General features: G+C 47.4%; 1 protein-coding gene and 1 long non-coding RNA gene across 4 annotated transcripts in view; one reads left to right on the top strand and one right to left on the bottom strand.

Moving 5' to 3' along the window:
• Window positions 1-3,785: 3,785 nt before the first annotated feature.
• PRR5L (proline rich 5 like) overlaps window positions 3,786-21,760 on the bottom strand; it is a 77,630-nt gene continuing 59,655 nt past the window's right edge. For 2 of the 3 annotated variants that reach the window (XM_038405194.2, XM_038405195.2), the window contains 2 exons: window positions 19,839-19,965; window positions 3,786-6,636 (listed from right to left, as the gene is read on the bottom strand). In XM_038405194.2, the coding sequence (XP_038261122.1) occupies window positions 6,254-6,636; window positions 19,839-19,965 (510 nt within the window). In that variant the 3' untranslated portion in view covers window positions 3,786-6,253. Of the gene's footprint in view, window positions 6,637-16,439; window positions 16,580-19,838; window positions 19,966-21,760 lie in introns of all 3 variants that reach the window. The other variant, XR_006282090.1, reaches the window with a different exon arrangement.
• Window positions 20,792-21,637, top strand: LOC122460647. The gene is made up of 2 exons (XR_006282091.1): window positions 20,792-21,017; window positions 21,591-21,637. It is a non-coding gene; the product is annotated as an uncharacterized LOC122460647 (long non-coding RNA).

The following is a 21,760-nucleotide window of genomic DNA, read 5'->3' as shown; positions in this document are numbered from 1 at the left end:
CCTGAACTCTGCTGACAAGTTGTTTTTCACAGGAAGTAGCGATTACCAAAATGGCTCTAGCTTCAAACAAACATACACTGACCGAGTCAACAACACCAGCCAGCAGCAACAGCTGGAGCTGAACTCCAAAATACGAGGCAGCACTTCCTCATACTGCTCTGAGGCAGCTGCAAGGAGGATGTGAATGGTAAAGCTAAAAATTTATTAGTGAGCCCCTGACAGTGACATCTAAGCAGCAGGAGCAATGTAGATGCTTCACCACCACCTGGGACACACAAACACCCCCTCCCCTATGTCCTACGTGTCAACTAAGGGCTGCTGGCAAGGCCCATGGAGCCCTTCCAGAGAAGTGCAGAAAGAGCTGGCATTTGTCAAGCAGCAACTATGTGACTATACGAGGTGCTGAAAGAGTCTATGAAAAAAAATATGCAGTGCTTTGCTCCTGGCTACTGCCTCAAGCCCAGGTACAGCTGCTAAAAGGATCATTGTTGCCCCCCCTTCCTCCTCCAAATCACCTTCCCCACCATTTACAGTCCTCACCCTCCCTTTCCAACTCCACTTTGGCTTTCAGCCAGACTGTTGTGGCAACTGATGTCCCCTTCACTCCATGTATGGTACCAACCCCAAACCCACCTCCCACTCTCCCTGCATGGAACCACTAGATGTTCCCAAAGTGGGGAGAGGGAGGGTGCCTGACAAACCCTAGCCCCAGAGATGCCCTTTCCATTCCTTCAAGGGGAGAATTACAACTAGATGAAAAAAGGCCAGATCCTCGGCTCCTTTGAGTCAGGTTATCACTCTTCATTTCAACAGAACAATGCTGATTAACACCAGCTGATCTTCTCTGGCTCTTCCAATGCATCTTGCATAAGGGGGGTTGACTCTGTCTTGTTCAGCACCAGCCCATAAACAATGAACCCTTAAGTATTCTTCGTACCAGAAAGGTCCAAGGCCAATTTATGTCCTTTGCAGGTCAGCTTTAGGTGATCCAGAGCAGGGCCATTACAAGGGCCTGCTGTACTAGGTTAAGTTTCATTCTAACCCCAGAGGGTGAACACCTCATTCCACTGAGATCAATGGGAGTTTTGTCAATGGCTGCAGTAGGGTCAGGACTACACCCCATGTGTTAAAAAGATAACAGGCTGGCAGGCAGTGGGGTTGGAAATACAAGTTCCCTTAGGGCTGCAATAGAACTGCATGTTTCAAAAACAATTCTGTATAAAAATTTTAGCTTTATGAGCAAAAGCAGACACATGGGGCTAGTGTAAAACAATGTGTAGTGAGTCAGAAGGTTGTCAATGCACAAGCAATCCATAAAATGAGAGTTTTCAGACTACAGCAGTGGTTTTCAAGCTTTTTTCAGGGGCAGGCCCCTAAAAAAATTTCAAATGGAGGTGCGTCCAGACCCCTTTGAAAATCTTAGACATAGTACGCGGACAAAAACCACTGTTCTGTACGTTCAGTATAGCATTGCGGGATTTCAACAATTTTACTCACAAGCTAACCCCAGCACTAAGATGGGGAAGGGTGGGAACCTAAAGAAAAAGTACTACATGAAGGTCCTTCCAAACCCAGCTTCAATTCATGTGCGGTCAGGGACAACTGAGCTTTAATAGCAACAGGATTTACTGCATGTGCTTGGACTGAGAATTAAAATATAAAAGCAGGTTGCTGCCCATCCCAGTAGTGGACTGGAGGAGACTAAACTTGCTTGTGATAAAACCATAATATTTGAACCATAAAGGTGGTAGAAAAATGAGAAATTTTGCTAAAATCTAGGTTTCAATCTGAACCCTTAAGTAAACTTGCATTACAAACTACAGCAAAACTGTATGGACACCTGGAGGTGATAAGCCACTTCTCCAAGTTGTCTTGAATCTGGTAGGAGTAAGAGAGCAACTGAGGTGGGAAGCGACTTACTCTCTCTGTTAATCCACTAAGGAGATAATGTACAACCATGGGGGGGGGCAGGAGCGGAATCATTTCATCACTTGTTAGCAGCTTATAGAGGTTTGCATCAAATGGCAGGATACAGGGGAGTTGAACCCCTCCCACCCCCCTTCCCTATTGTCCATAGCAATGCAAGAAGGCACGTAGATAGGAGGTCTAGGAAACTGCCTTGGACCAATAGCAACACAGCCCTGTCTGGCTGTTTGAATCAAGATACATCACTGCATGCTGGAAACGTTCCACAGGTCATATCTTCTATTGAGCAGCAGGATCACTGTTGTCATTGGCTCCTTTTATTCCTAGAGTTCCTAGCCTATTGCCAGTATAACCATCCACAGGGCAAATATGATGCAACCATGTCCTAGCACTCAAATCACCATGAGGGCCAGTACATTGGCCTGTATCAAATAGATACAAAAGCCGCTCTGCCCCTTCCCAGCCCCCATTCCAACCCCTTCCCCAAAGTCCCCACCCCATCTGCACCCCCTCCCTGCCCCTATTCCAACTCCTTCTCTGCCTCCTTCCCTGAGCGCACATCTCCCTGTTCTTCCCCCCTCCCTCCTGGAAAGCGCTAAGCAGGAAGCGCCAGGAGGTAGGCAGAGGAGCGGGGACACGGTGCACTGTGGGGGGGGGGCAGGGAGGACAGGATAGCAGGTGAAAGGAGCTCGCAGCTGCAGGAAATAACTCCGGGGGGGCGGGGAGCTTGGTGGGCCGCAGTAAATAACTCCGCGTGTTTGAGACCCCTGGTCTAGAAGATACCAACGGAGAAGCTTAGTTTTGCAGTTCTCAAACTGTGAACTTGTGTCTCCAGAGATAACATGCTTGTTAATAGCAAAAATAGTTTTAAATAATTAAATAGTATATAGAGATGAGAAATAACAGATCTCAACCTTATTGGCCCTCTGCAAATTTGTGTACAGAGTCAATCCCTTACCTCTCTCTAAAAGTGCAAAGTTTCAAAAAGTTCAATGAATAGAAGATTGTTGGGTGCGGAATACATCTGGAGAAGGAGTTTGGAGATAAATGTGAGAAGTGAGGGACACAGAGTAGAAACAAAAGTGAAACTGTCTGAACAGCATATTCCAGAAGTCTTTCTGAGTGTAGCCTCCATTGATTTGAGATCTACCAGACCATTCTCTCACTAGAAGGGAAAACCTATAATGGCAGCGGACTGTAAAAGAGACCCAGTTTGGGAATAAGAACCATTCAAGAAATATATGTTTGCTGACGATGGTTTAAAGAAAGTCACACCAGTGAACTGGTGGAAGTGACTTAAGCACTTGGATTCAGAGACTGTTGAAGTGATCATCTCACGTTTAACAGCAGTAGCTTCTTCTGCCGATGTAGAAAGAATATTTTCTTCCTTTGGACTAATTCATTCCAAATTGAAAAATCGTTTGGGACCTGAAAAAGCAGGAAAGCTTGTTTTTCTTTTCCAGATTATGAACAAACAGAAAATGAAGGTGAAGACGACTGTTAGCTGCAGAAGCCAGTATTTTAAGTTTCTCATGTTGACCTGGCTGACATAGTCTATTTAACTTTTGTTTTTTAAAAAAAAAAAATATTTCATTTAACTATTTTAGTTAAAAACAATTTTAACAAAAACAAACCTGATTTTTAAAAAACTTGAAAGTTAAACTAAATTCAAAAATTCATATGTTTGTTTTGTTAAAATATTATATGTTTGCTGTTGAAGAAAAAAATCCAGAATACAGTATATTGTTGTTTTAGTTAAATAAAACAATTTAAATGTCTATCTGGTGATTTCTCCTCCTAATACAGCATGGCAAGAAAATCCTCCAAATGTTAATGGTTAACCTGTTGAATTGGAGATAGTTCACCTCCCAGTGACTTCATAAATATCTGCTTCAATTACCTTTGGTAAATGAAATAACCAAACAATCATTCATTTTCTGAGATAGCTGTAAAACTAACCTGAAACATTTTCAGAACACATCACTTGAAAAATGTAGAGTGTGTACCTTCTAAAAACGAAACCTACATCTGTCTCTGAGTTGTGAAGAATATGTATTAAAGTTATAACACCCAACAAGAACGCACTTTTATGTAGAAATCCATGATTAAATCAAGTCTTCCTGACTAGTGATTTAAATCATGATTTAAATCAATTTGATTTAAATCAAATCCACCCTGAGGGGAAGTCTTTGTAATATATGCCATTGGCAATATTCTGGGTTTTGTCACAGTCCTTAGGCATCCTGGGTAAGCTGCCGTAAATTAGAATAGCCACCAAGGCTGCTCTCATTTACACTGGGTGGCACAGCCCAGGCCCACAATCCAGGTAGAGCAAGAATGGTTTAAAACCGCTTTTGCCCCTCCTCCTGCTGGGCTGCACATTCTGTGCTGCTCCTCCTTGGGAGGCTTGAACATAAGTAAAACCCTGGTCTACCAAGTCCAAACAGCTGGTTGCACTCCCAAATCAGTGCACTTCTGCTAAAGCCAACAGTGAAACTCCAGTCAGCTTGACCAGGGGCAGGAGCAGGCCCTTGTCAAATGCATTCGTAGACCTACAGTTACCAACCACAGGAGCTGCAACGAGCTCCAGAGCTCAGGGCTCCTCCCTGGTATTTCTGATGCTAACAGCAGCCTCGTAAGAATCTCTACTTCCGACACTGTCCAGGCGATTGAGACCCAATCCTGAGAGATGCCCAGCAATCTCCACTTTCATTGAATGGGAATGGAGCTGTGCTCACCACCTTACACAAAGTCATTACCCATAGCAAGAGAAATACAAAGCCCTGAATTCAGGTCCTGGCAGGCAGAGAAAACCTTTCCACTCATGGATTTATCTGTTATCTACATGTGCATGTTGATGACCATGGGGACATCAAAAGGGGTGCACATCGGGGACATGGGCAGGCAACACTCAGAGATGATGGAGAGGTGTCTCCTTTTTAAATGGAGTCTGAAATTTAAAGCAGCTTGTAATTACACTTACAATTCTGTTTAGCAAGACATCAGCAGAATATCTAGGAGGATTTGTGGAGCAGGTTGACTCTACTCTTATGGGAGCAGCTTCTGGAGTACCTACCGGTCCCTCGGTAGCAGTCAGAGTGGAATGCACTGTATGCCACTGTCAGACAGACACTAGCATTGCTTAAGAACTGGACCAGTTGTAGCTTTCCAAATAAAACAAAAGCCACTAAAATCTAGCTGCAGGACATGCAAGGGATAAAAAACATTTAGATGAGCCAGATATCTTCAGAGGTCACTGCATGGATTTGCAACAGAGCTAGAGTTCCTGTCTCTACACCCAGATGGTTATCTTTGGTTTCATAAATTCTGTAAGAGCTAGAAGTTCAAGCACCATTCCAAAACTGATTTCTCCCATGTCAGCTCCAGGGTTGAACCCATGGATGCTAGGCTCAAAAAGCCACTTTCAAGTCACCTTTCCAATGTAGGAGCATACCCTCAGTTACCGTATTGCCCCTTTTCTCTTGGAAGCCACCTGTTTAGGTTTCTCCTTATGATGGAATCCTGACAATGCTAGCATTTCTGACAGTATGCCTGATGCCGAAGTCCAAGTAGGACACATGGGACCAAATCCTGCCCCCATTTACTCCCCATAAGACTCCACTGACTTCAAAGGGGCTGCACACTGGGGCTGAACATGGACAGGCAATACTGTCAAGAGAAAAAACCAGTCAGAGCTTTAGCTCACTCTGATTTGGGCTTCTTGCTATATCAGATGAAGTCTCTCCCATGTATACAATGGGAGCAAAGAAGAAAGGAAATCCCTCCCCCACCCTCAGAAACCACAAAGCATCTGGGGCGGAGTTCTCCACAAGACTCAAAGTTTCACAGCAACAGAGGGCAAGGACCAAGTGAGCTTTTAGCACAGTCCTTTCCAATTGCTGCTGGGAGTTGGAGGAGGGCTCCATTTAATGAGACCAAGGAGTTCAGCATGAGATTGAAAAACGTTCAGATTAATTTCTTTCACTAAAAGGAAAAGGGAGGGAACCGAGGCTACAGCCGTGGAACTTGGATGTTGAGCAGCTCAGGAAGGAGCTCTACAGAACACAGAGACAGTGGCATTTAACACTGAAACCCTTGCAGTCCTGAATGCTCTGCTGGGAGCAGCCTGGTACCTCCACTGACAATGATCCTAGAAAGTCAGATAAAAATCTAGGGCGCCTTTCCCAAGAGACATGAGAACATAGACCGTTCCCACAACATGAACAAATCCCCAAGGCTCATGTTCTCCATCAGTCCCAGCAGGAATACAACCGCCCATCATCTGGTTTAGTGCACGTGGTCCTCTCTCCTGGAAGGGACATCCCTTCTAGCTGACAGAGGTGCAGTTCAGTTTCGTAGGTTCCTGCCTGCCCGTTGCTACCAGTCCCTCCGGCCCATCAGCAATACTGGGCTCACTGGAGCATTGCCTGTGGCTGAAGCTGGGCTGCAGGAGGAGGCATTTGTCACTGTTGTCTGGCTCTTCTATCACAATCCCTGTGTGCATCATGGAGGCCATGGCCAGGAGCTGGATATCTGAGTGAGCATTGGCGACAGTGTGGCGACGGATGCTGCCACATTTCTCCAAGTAAGCCTCGCCCTCCTGCTCCGTCAGTGGCGTCAGGGCCGTCTCGCTGGGCTGCCGAGCCGTCACGCTATGGGAAGAGTAGCTCAGCAGGTTTGCCTTGGGACGAGATCTGGAATACCGTCTCTCTGGAAAATAAAAATGAAGCAGGACAGATCAGCAGGGCATAGATAAATCCAATAGCGTCCCGCTGAATTGAAGAGCTTGCCTTAAGGTGAAAGTGCATGCAGCAGAGGCAATGCCACCTGCTGGGGAAGTGGGACAAAAACTGACAGGGATTTTGCAACTCAGACACTTCTTCAGTGTCTGGATCTGACTCTCCTCTTACTTACGACAGTGGGAATCAGGTGTAGCTGCACTGAAGCCAATGAGTTAACTTGGGATAAACACGAGTGGTAAACAGGCTCTCTGAGGGAGACTGTCAAGGTGCAAATGGCATCTGCGGGCCCAACGTCCACTGAAAGTCAATGGGAGTTGGATGCCTAACTTCCCTCCTTAACTGTCTTCAAAGAAATCCCCAGAGAGGATTTGGAGAGCCTTTCTTTTGGCCCAACAAATGTATTGCAAGAAAATGCTCTGCCATCAGCTAAAGTCAATATGAAACATATTACACTTGTACAGTCCACTCTTTGGGGCAGGGCACAGGTTGTTTTGTCACAGCTGCACACACCTGTGGTGCCAGCACTATCCTTGTGCACTTTACAGATTACATGTGCAACAAGCATGTCACTCACTGCTGCAATGTGGCCACTTCTGGGGTGGGACACAAAGTGTCAGAATTTGAGGCAAGAAGGGACCACTAGATCATCTAGTCTGACCTCCTGTGTTTCACAGGCCACCACCAGCACCCATACACTAAACCAGGGGCGGGCAAACTTTTTGGCCTGAGGGCTGCACTGGGTTTTAGAAATTGGCCCAGCTCCTGCCCCCTATCCCCCGCCCCTGCTTTTTGCCCCCTGACAACCCCCGCCCGGGACTCCTGCCCCATCCACACCCCCTGCTCACTGTCCCCTGACTGCCCCCAGAACCCCTGCCCCTGCATGCCCCTGCCACTCCATCCAACCCCTCCTCTCATTCCTGACTGCTCCCCCCAGAAACCCTGCCCCATCCAACCACCCCTTCTCCCTGTCCCCGACTGTCCCCTGCCGCCCCATCCAACCCCTCCTTTAATTCCTGACTGCCCCCCTGGAACCCCTGCCCCATCCAACCACCCCTTCTCCCTGTCCCTGACTGCACCCTGCTGCCCCATCCAACCCCTCCTTTCATTCCTGACTGCCCCCCCCGGGACCCCTGCCCCATCCAAACACCCCTTCTCCTTGTCCCCTGCCTGCCCCCCGCCGTCCCATCCAACTTCCCCTCTCCTTCCTGACTGCCCCAGGAGCTTGGAGCCCCACTGCCTCGAGCATTGCGCCGGCAGCGCAGTAAGCTGAGGCTGCAGGGGAGAGGGAACAGCAGGGGAGGGGCCGGGGCTAGCCTCCCAGGCCAGGGGCCGGGAGCTCAGGGGCCAGGCAGGAGGGTCCTACAGGCCGGGTGTGGCCCGTGGGCCATAGTTTGCCCACCTCTTCACTAAACCCAACAACTGAAATGAGGCCAAAGTTAGGGTGACCATGTTTCCCAAAGGGAAAATAGGACACGATGCGGGGCTGGCCTGAGCTGGTCGCCCGAGTCCCTCCACCCCTCCCAAGCCTCCCCCCACCCACATGCGGGCTGGCCAGAGCCCCCCTCCCCATGCAGGGGGCAGGCAAGGCTCAGGGAGCAGCGATGCACATACTGGATCGGGTTGGCATATTTCCCAAAGGCTGCGGCTGGCATTGCTACTCGCTTGAGCCCTGCCTGCCCCCCACAAGGCATCGCCACACCTAAGTTTCCCCTAAACTGCACAGCCATGCAGTTGATTATAAAGTGCCATGCAGGCACTCAGGGCTGCGCCAGGGACAGATGCTTCTCCCCAAGCCCTGGACCTGCCGCAGTGCCCCTCCTTTGGCCCCAAACCAGCCCAGCACAGAACTTGCCCTGGCCAGTGGGCACACGCCCCTCCCCTGGCCTTGAGCCGGAGCTGCTGTGGCTGAGGGACAGGCACCCCCTCCCCCGGCCTCGACCCAACATGGCCTGTACCTGCCGCAGCGGGGAGAGGTACCTCTCCCCCCCGCCCCAACCCAGGTGCTGCTGCAGGAAGAGAGAGATGGGAAGGGGAGTCCTCTCTCCCCACCATAGCCAAACTGCACCCCAAACCACTCATCCCCAGCCCCACTCCAGAGCCTGCATCCACAGCTGGAGCCCTCACCCCCTGCACCCCAACCCTCTGTCCCAGCCCTGAGCCCCTCATCCCTGGCCCCACCCCAGAGCCCACACCCCCAGGCAGAGCCCTCACCCCACCCTCCAACCTTCTGGCTCAGCCCTGAGCCCCCTCCCACACTCCGAAACCCTCGGCCCCACATCACCTCCATATTGGTGCACCTAACAAAATTCATTCTGCACATGGGTGGGAAAAATTAGAAGGAACACTGCTCCGCACCCCACTTTTTTTGACAAAAGTGGGCATTTGTCCCATTTGCTCTTGTCCACTTTTGCCAAAAAAGTCAGGCCGACCAGGACAGGGCTTAAAAAAGGATGTATGTTCACCCTAGCCAAAGCATGTGACATCCAAGGAAACTAGACTATTATGTACCACAGGCAAAGAATAGGAGGGGCCGAGGTAGAGCAGTGCCCAAGGCCCCCACAATTGCAGGGAAATGGTTAAATGAGAGATACCCAGATAATCCTAGCAAGTGACCCACACACTGGAATGGAAGATAACCTGCCCCCCACTCCCTGGTCAATGCCAATCTGACCTGGGGGGAAATTCCTCCCTGACCCCGCATATGGTGATCAGTAAAACTCTAAGCATGCGAGCCAAGCAACTGAGGCAGAGAATGTTTGGCGCCACCTCAGAGTCCTGGCCCACCCTGCCCAGTGTCCCATCTCCAGCCGTGGCCAACAGTTTAGGACAGGAAGTGAAGAACTCAGTGTTCAGTTAAAACTGCTGGGGGAATTTTAGTATGCAGAATGGAATGACCAGAACAGCCAGGACTTGAGGCTACCACATTCTCTGCAAAACATCCAAGAAGGCTGAAAAGAGATCCTTAATTTTAAACTCAACATCTAAGATGTCACCTCCTGCACCACAGTGCATCCCACCAATGTTCTGAGGCACTGATTCACTACGGACTTTGGTATTTTTAGGAGGAACCAGAGTTTTAACTCCTGTGTCCCTACTAATTGCCATTCAGGTAATTCCAATCTGCATAACTAAATTCCCCCAGCAGTTCTAACTGAACACAGCATTCTTTCTTATCTCCTGCCCTAAACCATTGTGCAGAGTTGCTATATATTGTTAAATAGCTGGTGTGAACTACCCCAGAAGTGGCTGTATTCCAATAACAGATAAAGTGGATCCCTGTATCTCTCCTGCCTATGACCTAAGAGAAAGTCAAGGAACAATTAATTCTTAAGCAGCAGTTTTGAGATCCTATAAAATCTGTCCAGACAAAAAGTGCAAAGCATGAGACACAGAATAACAAATTGCAAAGCACTAGTCATTGAAGGTTATGAAACATTTTTGGAAGCTTGCATCAGTAAGAAAGGCACAAAACAAACTTGATATTGTGACAGGGAGGGATGGGGGAGCAGCCAAAACTCCACCATTGGCAGCAGCCAGGCTATGACAAAACTTCACCCCGATGCGGCCAATAATGCACTCATTCAAAAAGGTTCATTTCAGGCTTCAGAGAATGGTAGAATCAGTTTTAGGCATGTTACAGGCACAGTAAATGCATTATTTCAGACCCAGCTCCAGCTAGCCCCACTGCAAGCTGGATTGGGTATATGGGAGAGTCATAGGGGGTGTCCACATTAGCCCTTTTCTCCTAAAATGTCTCACCATTGCCACCACATGTGCAGCTCCAATGGTAGTAACAATGAGCAACACTATTGCAGACCGGCCAGAGCATTTTAACCACTGGGTCACAGGTACCAAGTCCGTGGGTGCTCCAAGGCTGGAGCACCTATGGGAAAAAAAATAGTGGGTGCGCAGCACCCACTAGCCACAGCTGTTCAGCAGCAGTTGCTGAAGCTGATCGGGCAAGCTGCCGCCAATCAGCTGTTTGGTTACATATTACAGGGGATGTCCCTTAGACTATCAGGGTTGGAAGGGACCTCAGGAGGTCATCTAGTCCAACCCCCTGCTCAAAGCAGGGCCAATCCCCAATTTTTGCCCCAGATCCCTAAAAGGCCCCCTCAAGGATTGAACTCACAACCCTGGGTTTAGCAGGCCTATGCTCAAACCACTGAGCTTGGTGGCTGGGAGAGGAGCTTGGGGGAGGGCAGAGAGCAGGGAGTGGACTGAGCCTCGGGGGAGAGCTTGGAGCAGGGTGGGAAGAGGCCGGGGCCTCACAGGAGGGAAGAGGCAGAGCAAGGGTGAAGCCTCTGGGGGAGGTGGGGAAAAGAAAACTCCGTGCCTATGCCCTGGGTCATCTAAGCGTGCTAATGTGCTGCTGGCTGCGAGTGCCTGGTTTACCCTTGTGCTCCCCAAGGGAGGAGTGGTCACTGATGGATATTTTTTTTCATAGGAAAATTAGTCTAGCGTAGACAAGACCCAAGTTACACAGTGGTAATTGGCAGTCGCTGCCTTTCCATCTTTCCTGATGAAACATAACACTTAGGTCTGGAAGGGACCTCCCTGGTCATAGAGTCCAGTCCCCTGCTATCACAAGTAACCATGGCATATCAGCCTGCTCATAAATGTATCTAGTGCCATCATAAAACTAGTTAGGTTGTTTGCCCCCAATACTCCTACCGAAAGGCTGTTCCAGGACCTCACTCCTCCGATGGTTAGAAACCTTCTAATTTCCAGCCTAAGTTTGCTCATGGCCATTCATTCTTATGCCAACATTGTCCTTTACCTTAAATAGCTTTTCTCCCTTCCTGGTGTTTACACCCCAGTGTATTTATAGAGAGCAATCATATGATAGCTTCTGCTTTTCTGTCTGAAGTAAACAAACCCCAAAGGTTGACACAGTGGGAGACAGAAGCCAGTGCAACTGTTACTTAGCTCAGTGACTTCAATCCCGCTCGACTTTAACCCTCTCAGGCTTGACAAACCCCAAGGGCGAGGAGGCAAGGTCGCTCAATTGCTTTTTAAGGGGGGGGGTTCATCTCAACCCCCAAGGTTTACTGCATTAGTACTTGGTCTCCAGGAGATCAAACTGAAGCTATGGAAAATGCTGCCCACTTCCCTGATTGTTTTGTTGCAGGTTCTGCCTCAGAAGATGGAATTTTGGTTCTTTTCTCTGTTTCTAAACACTCCATTTTTTATAACTTATTTTCTTCATCATAGCAGGGCAGATTTGAGGACTATCCAAGCACAAGACAGTTCACCTGGCAAACTCACAGCCAGAACAAACAGGGGACTCTTAGCACAGGGAGAAAAATCACAAGCAAATAGGCCTCTTGTGTTCACTTTAAAAATTACTTCTCTAGGAATAAAGCTACTTTGGGATTTCAGTATGTGTAAGTGTTCTTTCTGTTTAAAGAGGCCAGCCTGACAACTCTGCGGATTAAAGTCCTTCCGGAGCAAGTCCATCAATGCAAGCCTCCCCACGAACCATGCTGCCCCTGTGCCCGAGACCAACCCCAGGCCTCAAAAGAGAGCACATTCGCCTTTCACTCCTCGGCTTCTCTGCTGGCGATTTCTGTGATGTGGGCAGCCAGCCAGTCCCCACCCACATCCGCTCTCACATGCTAAATAGGGTCAAGCTAGTCAGAATTTGGATTGGGAGGTTTAAAAAAAAAAAAAAGTTGCAACAAGTGGTGATAGTGATTCAACGGGTGGTGCTCTTAGTTATCGCTAAATCAGTGCCCCAGCATGGCTATAGGGTGCTTTGCTGCTGTCCTTTATATGAGGATTAAAGGTGAGGTGCTGGTCAGCCTTCCCAAGGCATCTTTTGCAAGAACATAAGTTACTGAAATCTGGCTACCTATCACCAGTGACTGAACCCCTTCTCCTGTGTTTTCAGTTGGAGAAGTTAAATCCTAACTTTCCTTACAAAAAATTGTTCTGTACAGCTGCTGATGCAGACAGACTGCTGCATTCCACCCCACAGATTGCTGCATTTCACTGATTTCTTCCTGCAGTCTAAAATGCTTTGGGATCAAAAGTGGTGCTCAAGTTGGTATTATGAGCCAGCTGCAGTGCAATAGTACATAATGGGAAGCATATGACAACAGACTTGATAACCAAGCAACGTGCATTTTAATAGAAAGGGACAGCTTCAAAAATTACAGGGATAAGATCTCCCGTGCCGCTGGAATTTTCTAGGACTGAGGCTGTTTAAACTATAGGTTACTTATTTCAGTTAGCTGGGATAAGGAGAGAGCTGAATGGCAGCATTCTACTGGGCCAGCATATGACCCCACTTTTCTAAATTAGATTTTGCAGTGGTTTCATATGTCTCTCATTTGTTTAGTACTCTGGATTCCATACCTTCAATTATCCCTCCCGGCTGCCAGCTTGGAAGGACAGCAACAAAGGCAGCTAGAAAACGTCTGTGAAGCTGGCAAGTAAGGCCTGAGGAGATCTCTCCAACCCAAATGCAACAGAGCAGCTAGTTACACCAACTGGAGCCTGGTGAAGGGACAAGAGCCCATTCAGAAGTAGTACAGAGGCACATGAATATCTTAAATGAACTTAAGGGAGGAAAGATGGTCCAGTGATTAGGGCCCTAGCCTAGGACTTGGGAGACCAGGGTTCAGTTCCTGACTTTGCCACAGACTTGCTATGTGATCTTGGACTCAGTCACTTGAGCCAGATCTACAAAGGCATTTAGGCTCCTAACTTTCACTGAAAGATGATCATTGATTTCACTGGAAGTTAGGAGCCTAAATACCATTTTGGATCTGGGCCTGTCTCTCTCAGGACAGATCCTGAAAGGTTACTTTGGCACTGCAACCCCTAATAGCTACCTGGTCTGCTGCCTTGTGGAATACTCAGCAGACACTTAGGTGCACAAAATACAGGGGGAGAGTGGGGCTAAGTCCTGCTAGAGAAAGGGCTCCTCAAAAGCCAGCAAACTGAGCAGGGGGGCCACATAAACTAATACAGGATGGAAATATTGGGGAGAGGGCAGGGTTTAGATGACTAAGTGTCTGTCCTGATGCACCAAGTTGAGAGAGAAGAGCCTCTCTCTGTGCAGGATCCTCAGCTGTGAACTCTCTCCTGGAAGTAGGCACCTAAGGCAGCTTAGAACCTGAGCAACTGAAACCCTCTCTCTCCTGCTCATTCTTGACACCTCTTGTGACATTCTATACTGCAGGGGCGTGCACTGTAACCCCCGTATTCATCATTCGTATGTAATTGTGATATTGCATAAAAAGTATGCCTTGTAAGGTATCATGGGAAAGGTTCTGATCTGCTAAAACGCATTGTTCCATCTAAATATGTATATCATTAGTGCATATGAAGTTATGAGATTGTGTTGTATGGTTGTCACTAAAATATGCTGTGGATTTGGGAAGCACCCAGATACTAGCACCCCAAAGACAATAACCAGGGGGATAACCAATGCCCAAGCGGGTGTCAAACAACTATCAACAGCCGTTGTCCACCAAAAGAGCTACAATGACTCACTTGCACCAAGGCCACACCAGGGGAATTATCCTTGCCTAGTGATTCAGCAATGCCCACCAGATATGCCCAGACTTATGTTCTCCAAGCATATGGACTAAGAGTATAAAACAGAACACTATGGCCGCGTGCTTTGCCTTTCCTCCTCCCCCTACCTATGCTGCAAGCAACAAGGACGCTCAGAAGACTGAAGACTCCAACAAAGGAGACTGGCTCAGGTTTCAAGGGTGAAACCTGTGTATTATGAACTGTAATATCCAGTGGGGTGAGAAAACTGCTTGATCTAAATACTGTATAATGTCTTACAAGTTTAAGATTTAAATTGTGTGCTTATTTTGTTTTCTTTGGTAACTAATTGTGACTTTTTGCCTATCACTTATAATCTATCTTTTGTAGTCAAAACTTGTTTTACTATTAATCTTTTTACTGCAGTAAATTAATAATACTTTACCAGTGAGCTTGCCTGAAGTGTGTGGTAAATCTGCTCAGGTTTACAAAGTCTGGTGTATATCCACTTTCCATTGATGAAGTGGTGAACCAATTAATAAACTTGCATTGCTCATCTTGAGAAGTGCAAGATGGTATATTCCTGAGCTACAAGGCTGGGGGGATTTGGCTGGTGCCTTTCTCTGTGTGATACATGAGCAGCTCTGGGAGTATTCATGCAGTCTAGTTGGATGGGGGGCTCCCTATGCAGTTGTGCGGAGTGATCACAGCACCTGGAGGGGCTTGCTGCTGGTCACTAGCAAGGAATTGTGAGAGACCGCCCAGGCTGGAGAATTAAGGGGGCATAGCGACACCACAGTCCCAGGCTGCACACGAGGGATCCCATCACAGTTCTCTCACACTTACCCTACATCTCCCTGTTCCCCTAGCTAGTTTTCCTGTCAGTATCATGCTGCAGGCCATCAGACAGGTATCAGGTCTGTGCTCAGATCAGGCTTCTCTGGTGAGACAGGCATTCTCCTGCCTAGTTTGAGAATCCTGCTTTGGGGCACGCAGGGCTCTGAACAGCTTGTTAGCTGTGGCGTGGAACTAGGGCATAAGCAGCTTTGGGAGTGCCAATTGGCAGAAACGTAGGCACATACAGGGTCAGGCGGCAGGGTTAAAATGGAAGTTTTGAAAATGTCAGTGGCACCTAAAGGAGGATCTAGGCCTCAGTTCCCTGTCTGTGAAATGGGGGATAACAGCTCTTCTCTACCACACAGGGGTGTTGTGAGATAAATAAATATATTAGAGATTGAGGTGGGCTCGGATACTAATATAATCAGGACCAGATATGTACTCCAGAATGGATCACACCGTAACAAGTGCTGGAAAGGAACTAACTCTGCCCTACTCTGAAAGAAGCTAGAATAATTCGTTGCCCATGTCTATACCTGGAAATGGGTAGCCTCAAATTACAGCTATGAGAGGAAGAGAGAGCAATGGATTCACCTGGGCAGACGATGTGTGGAGAGGTGCTAAAAATAGACAGAGGGCAGGGAGTTTGGTGGCCCTCAGTTGAAACAAGGCTGATCTCCACTTGGCCAGACTGAGGAATTAGTATGGCTACCACCAGAATTTGTTAAACCTGATTAGACCAAGGGTCCAGCAAGTCTCATATTGCCACCAATGGTGGCAAACGTACTTCAGCCCATTTTGCTTTGTTCTCTCCTCAGCCCCACGCATTGCTCATTATGCAGCATGCCATCACTTCAAATCCATAACAACCAGCCAATGCTAGTTGCAATATACCTAGACAGTTCTGTATGGCTGTCATTCAGAGGAGCAGAAGAGAAGAAAATTCCTCCCTGGACCCTCGAAGAGAGTACTAGAAGGTTCTCTGGAGTGCGAAGCAGAGTTCGGACACATGCAATGCCAGAGCCCTCACCTTACTCCTTTCTGATCTTCAAAACTTTCCTGCGGGGCAGGACTCTAGAGTAAAAGGTGTTCTGGTTTTCCATTTCTAAAACTCAGTCACCCTAGCTTAGAGCCAAGGGCTGAAAGCCAGGATGAGTTTGGGCTCAATCCCAGTGCAGCCAACGCGCTGTGCAGAAGGTGAAGGGAGCGCTGGCTGCGAGTATGGACAGCATTACTCATGGGCTTATAGGTGGTGATTCAAACCAGAAACAAGGCTGTATCTCACATCCTCTCAGAAGCCACACAAGATTCTGCTCTGAGGAAATTCTAACAAATAGCTGAGCTGGGATTTTAGTTCACATTTGATTTGTTAGGAGTGAAATAGGAACTTGAATGGGAGGTTTTTGGAGGGAATCTTTAGATACATACCCAGATGAACACTGACATTCCTGCCAAACAACCTCTCCATATTGGGTCAGTCATGCAGTTCCACCTGGTGGGAGGGCTTATCTTCTTCCCATTTATAACGCAAACACTTGTTTTCTGGGGCAGCTGGATCCGGGGTCAAGCTGTGGTTAAGTTATAAGGGACAGAACTACAAACAGGAAGGGGGGTGGGGAGTGGGTAAGGCAAGAGCAGTGAAAGAGAACTTGAAAGACTAAGGGAGGCTAATCTCTAACAGAGCGTTGTTGCCAAGATCCAGCCGCATTCACAGTGACAGGTTGTTGTATGACAGGACAGAAGTAAAATGGGTTCTCAAGGGCCGAATCCAGCCTCCCTATGCTCAGGCTCTCAGATCCTGCCTTCCCTGCCAGTGCCACAGTTTATCTTCATAAAATTGCTGCTTTTGGTACTACTCCTATTAGTATCCCCAGTCTCCATCATCCCCTTTCATTTCGGTTCCGACTGTATTCCCTACCCATTTTAAAATCATGTTTAATGTGAATTGACGGTAGGCAGATTGACAACCCTGGAGGCTGAAGTCCTTTCTTTACCTATAGCAGGGGCCTGGCCCATGCAAACTTCCTTATCTCAAAAAAACCAAAGGAACCAACCCAGTTTTATTCCCTAATCCTAACCTGGAGGATCCAGCTCTAGGGAGAAGAGGTTAATTCAGGCTCAACAGCCCTTTTATTCAGTCCTTGGCTTCTGTTGAGAATGCAAGTATACCCAGAGTCCAACTAATCATTTCGCAGAGGCTACTACAGTGCTATCCAATGAGATGGACCCCTCTGGATTTCACAGCTGTTATGCTGCACATTGAGAGCCCATATTGCTACCTCTTGGCTCTTTCAGAACCAGAGAGAGAGGAGCTTGCAGACTAGGGAGAGGGTTTTGCCAAATGTGTGTGTGCTTTTGAAATGCCAATATAATCTGGGGAAGAGTTCTGCTCTGCTGCCAACATTGTGTAATGAAATCATAAGTTTTCCCTTCTTCTTTTTCCCTGCCTGTTCAGAAAAGGAAGGGGCTGGAGCAAAAGGGAGAATCAAACAAATTAAACAGCAACTAAATCAAAGTAAACACAATGATTTTAAGTGCACAAACTTTACAAGGCCAGATTGGGTTTAACTGGTTTTTATGACACTAGCTCCTTCTTTATTTGGCAGGAAACAAGATGGCTAGAAACTTTTACAGGTGGCTACACTTCAAACTATTCCAGCAGTATGCAAATCCCCATAAGTGACCGGACACACACTCAGTTGCCTTACGTGGGGTAAGGGTTAATCATCTAACACAAGCAGTCTGTACAATGATCAGGTTTGCATTTGGAAGTGCAGGTGGATTAACCACTTCTAACTTCATGAATGGATTTAACAAGGATTGAACAATATAGTGAATATTTGCTAATTTGTCCAACATCCCCATTTTATTGAGGAAGGGAGGAACAAAAGGCCTATAGAAATAACTCACCTAAAGGTCACACAGTGAGTCTGTGATAGAGCCAGGATGGGGGCCAAGTCCCAGTCAGGTGCCATTACCACAAGGCTCTCTTTTCTCCCCTGATCTAGAGACTGAGGATGAGGGGCTTTGTGTCTCCAGATCCTATTGAGGTTCCTGTGACAGATATGGAAATTTCCTGCAATATCCTTAAATGGCCTTACTCTATTAAATTTATGTATTATCACGAGCCAGGATTGTATGTAACTTCTCTAGGGGAATACGTGACAGATACAAGACCTGGGAGTTCAAAGTACTACACTGAAAATGGGTCAGACAAGCATGGACTTTGGGGACAATAAATGTTAAGTAGATTTCCTGGGGAAGTCCTACAGAGAAGTTAATGCAAACTCCCAAACTCCATTTATGCAAAAACCCAGCCTTTTGAAGCTATGCCATGAGGAAAGGTTCATTGTTTCCGGATTATTTGTTACAGAAGGCCAAGATCAAAGGCCCAAGCTGTATAAAGAAATAGCTGATGTGCCCAGACTTTGTTCTGGTTCTGGATCTAAGAGGTATATGGACTTGTAACCATAGGGAAACCCCAGTTGTGGGTTTGAACCTACCCAACCCTGAGGTTGGAGTTGGGGATGACCTCTGGTTAGCTAGCATGCATTTAGGAATTTGTTTTTTTTTTATATGTTTTCTCTGTAGTGCTTTTACCTAAAGAATAAATGTGTTTGCTTAGAGGAGCTGTGTGGTAACTTATAACTGAGGGCAACACACCAATCTTAGCCCTCAGGGAGAAACAAAACACAGATGCTGGCCTTTTCAGACAATATGGCTTACTGCGGATATCGCAGTCTAATATAAGGAGCAGAATGCGCAGCCTTAAAATTCCAAGAGAGAGTCAGACACAGGTCTCCACCAAAAGAGATGATGGCTGGGAGCTGGAAGCCTAAATTGAGTGTGTTGAGGAACCACAGAAGGGGAATATAGGTGTAGTTACCCTGAAACTGTGACCCCTTTCTAAAATGAGGCCTATCGTCTATGAAATGCTACAAACTGAAAGGGGGGGAGCTTTTTTATACCATCCCTTTGGTTACAAAGTCAGATTGTGATCTTTCACTCCTGGCAGTTCTGCCTTCTCCTGAAAGCCAGGATCCAGAGCTGGGCTTCTAGAGCATGATAACCCATTGGAGAGATTCCTTTTGTAGAGGAACGTCTCCTGGAGTCACAGCATACCCTCACTCAGAGTGTGGTGCTCTAGATAGCCACCTAAGTGGCTAAAGACCTAAGACCTAAACCACCCCTTTTTATTCACAATCTTTGGGGTAGCTTTGCTTGCCCAGAAACCCCAGGCGGTGAACACAAAAAGACAGTAGAAAACCTCTGTAAGAGAAACTTAACCATTGAGAACCAATACCTGGAAACTCATTGCCTTAGGAATCTGGCAGATCTATCAGCTATTCCAGGAACTGAGGGGGGAGAGAAGAACCCTGGCAACTGGAAGTGGTTGTGGAATGAGGGGATCAGGTAGAAGAGGGAGGAGGAGGAGTGTTGAAGGAGGAGGGATCAGATCTCCTGCTGGGCAAGGGGGTGAGCAATCTCAAGATGCTGGAAATAAATGAATGCAGTGAGAGCTTTTAATCATTCCACCCACAGGAGCAACCTGAGAGTGGGGAGTGTTGTGGAGTTTCATTACAGCTCACTGTGGCATGGGAAAAGATTAAAGCCTTTCACATGTGCATAAATTACATCCAGGGTTGTATTGATCGGAATCCACCTGGGGACATTTTAACCTTTGATTCTCGCTCTCGCTCTCTCTCATGGAGCTGTACATCTGTCAGTTCCCATCTCTGTCTGGCACAGCTGCACATTTCCTTACATTAACCAGTGGAGGTGCCTGAATAAGAGGACTTACATCAGCTTCAGTGTGGCATGTCTTACCGAGTGCGCAGGTGCCGCCAGGGAAGCTGTGATCCTCACACAAGCCCAAGTATGGAGAGACCACCTGTTTGACCAGCTCTTCCAGCAGTATGTAGCCCTTGCTGGGGCCTGTAGGTTCATGGACACCCTGCAATTCAAGCATCAAAGCAAATGTGTCATCACACAACTACACAGCTTCCAATCACATATTCTGCGGTCTACTTTCCCAGAATGCCTGGGATCTACTTCCAGTTCTAACGGAGTAGATACATAGCCCTGGTCTACACTAGGAGTTGAGGTCAAATTTAGCAGCGTTAAATCGATTTAACCCTGCACCCGCCCACACGACGAAGCCCTTTTTTTCGACTTAAAGGGCTCTTAAAATCGATTTCCTTACTCCATCTCCGACAAGGGGATTAGTGCTGAAATCGGCCTTGCCGGGTCGAATTTGGGGTACTGTTGACACAATTAGACTGTATTGGCCTCCAGGAGCTATTCCAGAGTGCTCCATTGTGACTGCTCTGGACAGCACTCTCAACTCAGATGCATTGGCCAGGTAGACAGGAAAAGGCCCGCGAACTTTTGAATTTCAATTTCCTGTTTGGCCAGCGTAGCAAGTTGCAGGTGAGTGCAGAGCTCATCAGCAGAGGTGACCATAATGGAGTCCAAGAATCACCCAAGAGCTCCAGCATGGACCAAATGGGAGGTATGGGATCTGATTGCTGTATGGGGAGAGGAATCTGTGCCATCAGAACTCCGTTCCAGTTTTCAAAATGCCAAAACATTTGTCAAAATCTCCTAGGGCATGAAGGACAGAGGCCATAAAAGGGACCCGAAGCAGTGCCGCATGAAACTTAAGGAGCTGAGGCAAGCCTATCAAAAAAACCAGAGAGGCAAACAGCCGCTCTGGGTCAGAGCCCCAAACATGCCGCTTCTATGATGAGCTGCATGCCATTTTAGGGGGTTCAACCCCTGCCGTGTTGTTTGACTCCTTCAATGGAGATGGAGGCAACACGGAAGCAGGTTTTGAGGACGAGGAAGATCATGATGATGAAGTTGTAGATAGCTCACAGCAAGCAAGCAGAGAAACCAGTTTTCCCAACAGCCAGGAATTCTTTTTCACCCTGGACCTAGAGCTAATACCCCCCGAAAACACCCACGGCTGCCTCCCGGACCCGCCAGACAGAGAAGGGACCTCTGGTGAGTGTACCTTTTAAAATACTACACATGGTTTAAAAGCAAGCATGTTTAAGGATTAATTTGCCCAGGCATTTATGGCTCTCCTGGCTGTACTCCCAAAGCCTTTGCAAAAGGTTTCTGGGGAGGGCAGCCTTATTCCGTCCACCATGGTAGGACACTTTACCACTCCAGGCCAGCAGCATGTACTCGGGAATCATTGTAGAACAAAGCATTGCAGTGTATGTTTGCTGGCATTCAAACAACATCCATTCTTTATCTCTCTGCGTTATCTTCAGGAAAGTGATATCATTCATGTTCACCTGGTTGAAATAGGATGCTTTTCTTAAAGGGACATTCAGAGGTGCCCGTTCCTGCTGGGCTGTTTGCCTGTGGCTGTACAGAAATCTTCCCCACTGTTAGCCACACAATGGAGGGAGACAAAATGCGACCTTGGAACGAAAGCACATGTGCTATGTATGTAATGTTGACAGCAAAGTTTACCGTGAAAGAGTGTATTCATTGTTCTATAAAATGTATCTTTTTAAATACCACTGTCCCTTTTTTTTTTCCTCCACCAGCTGCATGTGTTTCAAGGATCACAGGATCTGCTCCTTCCCAGAGGCTAGTGAAGATTAGAAGGCGAAAAAAAAACGCACTCATGATGAAATGTTCTCTGAGCTCATGCTGTCCTCCCACACTGACACAGCACAGATGAATGCATGGAGGCAGACAATGTCAGAGTGCAGGAAAGCACAAAATGACTG

Source organism: Dermochelys coriacea, chromosome 6, assembly GCF_009764565.3.
Source record: "Dermochelys coriacea isolate rDerCor1 chromosome 6, rDerCor1.pri.v4, whole genome shotgun sequence".
NCBI lineage: Eukaryota > Metazoa > Chordata > Testudines > Dermochelyidae > Dermochelys > Dermochelys coriacea.
Note: the sequence above shows the minus strand (reverse complement) of the source record. Positions and strands in the feature narration are given on the sequence as shown.